The following is a 6,000-nucleotide window of genomic DNA, read 5'->3' on the forward strand; positions in this document are numbered from 1 at the left end:
ATGTGGGTTTAGGCGTCTTCGTTATTCCCAATGATGTCTCCCTCCCCAGCCCCAAGCAATATCAAATTAACCCTGGACCAGGAATTCTCTGTGGTGAAGCTATCAAGTATTTACTAAGCACCTACTATGTGCTAGCACTGTCCGTAAATGATATAAATGATTTATAAGATCGATACAGTCCTTATCCCCAAGGAGAGAATTGGTGCTATTACATGTGTAATTGTGTGCTCTGTGCACAATCACAAGATTATTTCTAAAACAAAATATGCAAATATGCAAAGCGTTACATTCAGATGGAGTGCTGCCCTTTGAAAGCAATTTGGCCAGGGTCCCAAAGGTCCCCAGTCATGGTCCTTTTCCAATGGTGCAATTTTATTTTCTACTTTTGAGTTGCATAATTGTAGAAAAACTAGAAAATATCAATAAAAAGAAGAAAAATCAGGCCAGGCACAGTGGCTCACGCTCGTAATCCCGCCACACTGGGAGGCTGAGGCAGGAGAATCGCTTGAGCCCAGGAGTTTAAGACCAGCCTGGGCCACATAGTGAGACTCTGTCTTTACAAAAAATAATAATAAAAAAATAGCTAGGCATGGTGGTGTGCCTGTAGTCCCAGCTACTTGGGAGGCTGAGGCTCCCTTCTTCCTTGCTTGGGCCTGGGAGGCTGAGGCTGCAGCAAGCCATGATCACGCCACTGCACTCCAGTCTGGGAGACAGAGCAAGATGCTGTCTCTGTCTCAAAAAAGAAGAAGAAGAAGAAAAATCAACCATAATTCCATTGGAGAGGAAACCACTGATAATATGATGTATTATGTTCCAGTCTTTTTTCTATGCCTAGTTTTTTCTTTTTAGAAAGTTAGGATTAACTTATTTTGTAACCTGATATTTACACTTCATATTATAAAACAAGTATTCTCTCACATTATTAAGGAGGAAATGCATGCAAATGATGCTGCTGTTCCTGACAGTGATTTTTGGAACCCTTTTTAGAATTGCTTTCAGAGCGAATTTATGAGGCACGCTTGTTTTGTTACTTTTTGGACAGTGTTACTCAACTTCATCATCCACTTTTGCCAAAGTTGGCTCTGGATATAATTTTAAGTTTTTAAACATTAAACCTACTCTCAAAGGCCACAGATAAGTCACTTTTGAAAAAAGTCGAAAGGTTGTGTCACAGGCTCTGAAGGCAGTTCTCGAAGGAGTCCACTAGTGCTTTCTTGGAAGAAGTTTGTGGTCTCTGAACACTGTGTAAAAGTACAGAACTTATTTCAATATGTGATGCAATGATAGTGATAGCAAACAGGCGCTCTCACAGTGTGGCCGGCACCATGCTGGGGGATGACCTCAGTTAGCCGTCACAAACAAACAGTGAAGTGGGTACTAGAATTATCCCCTTTACAGGCAAGGAAGCAGAGGCGCAGAGAGTTCAAGTGCCTTTCCCAAGTTCACACAGCTACAAAGTAAGTGGAGCCAGGGTTTGAATCCAGGCAGCGCGATTCCAGTCTGTGCACTAACTGTGGTCCTCACCCCTCTCCCCAGATGTTGGATGCTTTAAAAAAAAATTAGTCTCATTACTTTAGAGTTGAACATAATTAGGGGGAGCCCCTGAGGGACTTCCCAGGGTTTTCTGACTGAGGCCAGCTCCTCTGATGCCCCCAGGATTCAGTCTGACTTCCTCTCCTCATGCAGTGACCACTACCTATGCTGTCTTTTTTTTTTTTGAAACAGGGTCTCACTCTGTCACCCAGGCTGGAGTGCAGTGGTGCAATCTCAGCTCACTGCAACCTCTGCCTCCTGAGTTCAAGCGATTCTCCTGTCTCAGCCTCCTGAGTAGCTGGTACTACAGGCGCCCACCACCACGCATGGCTAATTTTTATATTTTTAGTAGAGACGGGGTTTCACCATATTGGCCAGGCTGGTCTTGAACTCCTGACCTTGTGATCCACCCACCTCAGCCTCCGAAAGTGCTGGGATTACAGGCGTGAGCCACTGTGTCCAGCCACACTGTCTCTTATGTTTTCTTTTTTCTGGGACTGGCTCCCTTCTTCCTTGCTCTCTCTGCAAACAAGTGCAGAGACTTTTGGGAATGGGAGACAGGGTCTTGTTCTGTTGCCTGGGCTGGAGAGCAGTGGTGGTAATCAGAGCCCACTGCAGCCTCGAACTCCTGAGCTCCAGTAATCCTCCTGCCTTAGCATCCGTGAGGAGCAGATGCATGCCATTATGCCTGGCTGTTTTTCAGATTTTTCTGTAGAGACAAGGTCTCGCTTTATTGCTCAGGCTGGTCTTGAACTCGAGGGCTCAAGCCGTCATCCTGGCTCAGCTTCTCAAAGTGCTAAGATTACAGGTGTGAGCCGCTGCACTTGGACTTACAGAGGCCCTTTCAGTGTTCTACTGTGATTCACTAGAGCAAGTAGGTGGAAGTGGGGATGAGGGGGGAATGTGAGGCATAGCCGAGCTGCAAAGGTTCAAAGAAGTTTCACACAGTATTTAGTCAACAGAGACATGTTAGCAAACTATTTATTTTAAATAAACTCTTGAGGGCAGCTGTATATTTTTTTCCTTCTTGCGATTCAGTAGCACTTTCTCCAGTTCTTTCATTGGGGATCTTTGCACTCAATCTTTTCTGGGTTGGATACTAGGTCCTGCTACTCTGATCAGGTTCAAGGTAGATAGGGGTGCCTCCCGACTGGTGAGATTCTCAATCCTTACTTTCTTTGGCATGAGGCCCCAGGTGAGGGGCTTCTTGTTTTAAGTGCCCAGAACCTTCTCCCCTGAGTGTCTAGCTGTCCTGCATGGGCTGGCCTGGCAGGCAGCGCTTGTCACCCCTCAGCCCCTGGAGCAGTGTCTGTAAGTGACACCCTCTCACTTCCCCACAGTGAATCCAGTCTCCCCATCCTTTGTTCTGAGCTCATGTCCAGGCTGATCAAGCTTCCCTCAGATTTCAGTTGAGAGCAGCAGTCTTCCTTTGCCTCTTCTCTTATTTTGGCCTGAGTAGGAAACAGAGTTTATAGCTTCCCTGAGGGCACTGGTGATTGACATGCCTGAGCTGATGGGCCATCCACACGTGAAACCCTTTCCATGTGCCTTTTCTGACTCCGCCAGGTGTTCGCTCCCTTTGTGTTGCAGAACTGTGGTTTCACAATATCAAACCATTCTAAACATGCAGAAGCAGTGAGGGACAGAGGCCCATCTCTCTAAATCTCCTAAGTGCACTAGACAAAGAGAGATCAGCGTGAACTGGAACAGTCAGGGGAGACTTTGTGGCACATGCCGAGTTTAAGCTTGGACCTGAGGTGTAGAAGGGATTTTTGGACGGTCATGAGAGAAAATGAGAATTTGAGAACTGGGGGTAGATGGGTGGTTGGGGTGTTTATGGTTAGAGAGAATAAGGTTGGTTGAGAAGAGTGAGCCAAGGTGATGAGGGAATTATGCATCTACTCATATCAAATGTTGATGCCTATCAGAATCACCCGGGGAGCTTTAAAAGCTCTTGGCACCTAAATTACACCCCAGAATGTCTAGGGGGTGGGAGCCATGTATCAGTGGTTTTTAAAAATCCCATGGGATCTTTAAGTTTGAGAATAATTTCCCTCCTTTGTTTCCTACAAGCATCTGAAGCTTTGCAGAAAGAGTTACAATGCAATAGGACAAAAAGAAAATGAATTAGGAAGTGAGGAGGGAAAGGTCATGATGAAATAAGGTTCAGATGAAGCCAGGGAATAAAGTCAGCTCATCACATACATTCTGTGAGATGCTGTGCAGTTGCTACTATGGGCCAGAATTTTGATTCTGAGCTGCTTTGAAGCTAAAGCAAAAGGAAATCTGAGCAGTTCTGAAAGCCGTGATGGGAGCCAAACAGTATTTCATGAGAAGCTGTGGGATGTGAGCAGAAAGACGTCTCTCCTGAGGCTGTTCATAAAGAGGGCATCATGTGGGGCCGTGGGGAGGGCTTTCAACAGTGTCCTCACAATCCCACCGGCCATTTGCTAAATTACCCCTTAATATTGGCTCTGAAAGTCATTCAAGGCCAGAATTAACTGCTCAGATCTCATGTAGCAAGAAGAGTTGAGCGTACTTCTTAAATTCTTGATGTTTATCTGTAGCTAATTTAAAAATCCTCCCATTTCCCTGGCCTCCTGACTCATCTTAAACTAATTAGCCAGACTTGTTTGCTTGTAGATAGAGTGTCTGCATTTTGTCTTTGCTGTGGTCATTTCTTATTCCTGGCAATCAGCCTGTCATTTCCTTCATTAGGTCAGGTGCTTGGAGGGACACTGCATTGATCAAGGCACAAACCAGGTTTTGCTTGTCATCTTTGTGTGCTTAGAGCAAGTTCACCTGCTTTGGTCTCCACTCTGAGGGCGGGATCGCCACACCTTCTAGAGCCTGGGCTTAGCCACGGGGCCCATCTGCCCGTGGAGGCACTGCCCCTGGGTCTGGTCTGTTGACATGGAGATCTGGGAGGCATTATTGCCTGCAGATAGGCAGAAGAGGCAGCTCTGTCCCTTCCTTCTTCATCCCCTGTTCCCAGGCAGTTGGGAAATACTGATCTAGCCAGTCCTGTCTTCACCTTGGAACCAGTGTCCGGGGAGCGTGCCCTAGCACAGTCTGCTGTAATTGGCTAGTGGCCTCAAGTGGGCAGTGGGTTGGGTCAGGATGGGGACCAACTTGGCAGACAGCCATCAGGGCGGCCTCAGGGAGGTGTGTGGCCTGCCAGGGAGCGCATTCTCCACACACCTGGTTGGGCCTGGAGTGCGTGGCAGCCGAGTGTGCTGGTTGCTGGACAGAGGGGCGCTGCAGCAGGGCGTGGGCGTGGGCGCTTCTGGGCCAGGGGCGTCTCTGCGTGCTGCTCTGTCTCTTGACACATGAGTCTCAGGCTGTAGGTAATTTGAGTACGGGGCTGGGATGTGATGTGTGTATGTTTCTAGGGGCTTGCTTGTGTGACTTTCGGTGTGTGTTTGGGGCACACATACACGGAATAGTCCCTTAGCTACGGGACTGCCCAGGGTGGAGCCGCTGTGCATTTACGGTGGACTGGGGTGTGCACCCATGTGGGGAGTAGTGAGCCAGCTGCCTGTGAGGGCCCTGGGCCTGGGGGTGCATGTGTGGGGTCTCTACCTCCACCTGCTGTCCCTGGGGCTGCGGGCTTTCCTGCTTTGCATCCTTGTGCTTCTCCGAGAGCTGTGTGTGTGTGCGCTGGAGGCAGGCAGGGCTGTGTTCACGGCGGCTCGCTCTGTGGCCCTCATGGCCCATGCCTGTAGTGTCTACATCTTCCTTCAGGGGGTTGCCTGCGCTGCCCAGCTGGTGGGGAGCTGGGTGACACTGCCCATATGGCTCTACTGTGCCTTGCTGGAGACCCTCAGATGTGTTCCTTTACTCCCGCTGTGTGAGGAGGTGGCCGGGTGGCTGGTGTGGGCCGGCATGCAGGCTGGCAGAGGCCTGGCTCGGGTGTGGGGTGTGGCGACCTTTGTGCAGCTGTGGGCTCGCACGGTCTTCCTGGGCATGTACCTGTGCATGCACATCTGCTTTGCTGCCATCAGCTCTAAGGTCCGTGTGAGAGTACACGCACCGTTCTGTGTCTCACTGCCCTTCAGGGTCCATGTCCCCCTGAGCTTGGGCATCAAAGTGGGGCTGCAGGGCCAGAAGCAAGGGAGGGCCACTGGGGAGGCAAGTACGCCTCAGAGGGAGAGATTGGGGAAGCAGAAATCCCAGACGTCCAGGAGCCCCAAGCCCACCAGGAGAAGGGAGGTGTCACGGAGCAGGAGAGAGCTCAGTCCAGGTGGGTAAGGGAAGGGGCTGTTCTGTGCCCATTGGACTTGTCCCCAGCCTCAGGTGGTTAAGAGAAGAGGCTGTTCTGTGCCCATCGGACTTGTCCCCAGCCTCAGGTGGTTAAGGGAAGGGGCTGTTCTGTGCCCGTCGGACTTGTCCCCAGCCTCAGGTGGGTAAGGGAAGGGGCTATTCTGTGCCCATCGGACTTGTCCCCAGCCTCAGGTGGGTAAGGGA

General features: G+C 49.8%; 2 protein-coding genes across 2 annotated transcripts in view; both read left to right on the forward strand.

Moving 5' to 3' along the window:
- CLSTN3 (calsyntenin 3) overlaps positions 1 to 6,000 on the forward strand; it is a 30,333-nt gene that overhangs the window by 22,293 nt on the left and 2,040 nt on the right. The window lies entirely within an intron of this gene.
- LOC116534331 overlaps positions 2,267 to 6,000 on the forward strand; it is a 4,270-nt gene continuing 536 nt past the window's right edge. Inside the window, exon 1 of the mRNA XM_032254687.1 lies at positions 2,267 to 5,829. Coding sequence (XP_032110578.1) covers positions 5,047 to 5,784 — 738 coding nt within the window. The 5' untranslated portion in view covers positions 2,267 to 5,046 and the 3' untranslated portion in view covers positions 5,785 to 5,829. The remainder of the gene's footprint in view (positions 5,830 to 6,000) is intronic.

The sequence above is a fragment of the Sapajus apella genome, unplaced genomic scaffold (genome assembly GCF_009761245.1).
Source record: "Sapajus apella isolate SASKATOON/1434 unplaced genomic scaffold, GSC_monkey_1.0 scaffold86, whole genome shotgun sequence".
NCBI lineage: Eukaryota > Metazoa > Chordata > Mammalia > Primates > Cebidae > Sapajus > Sapajus apella.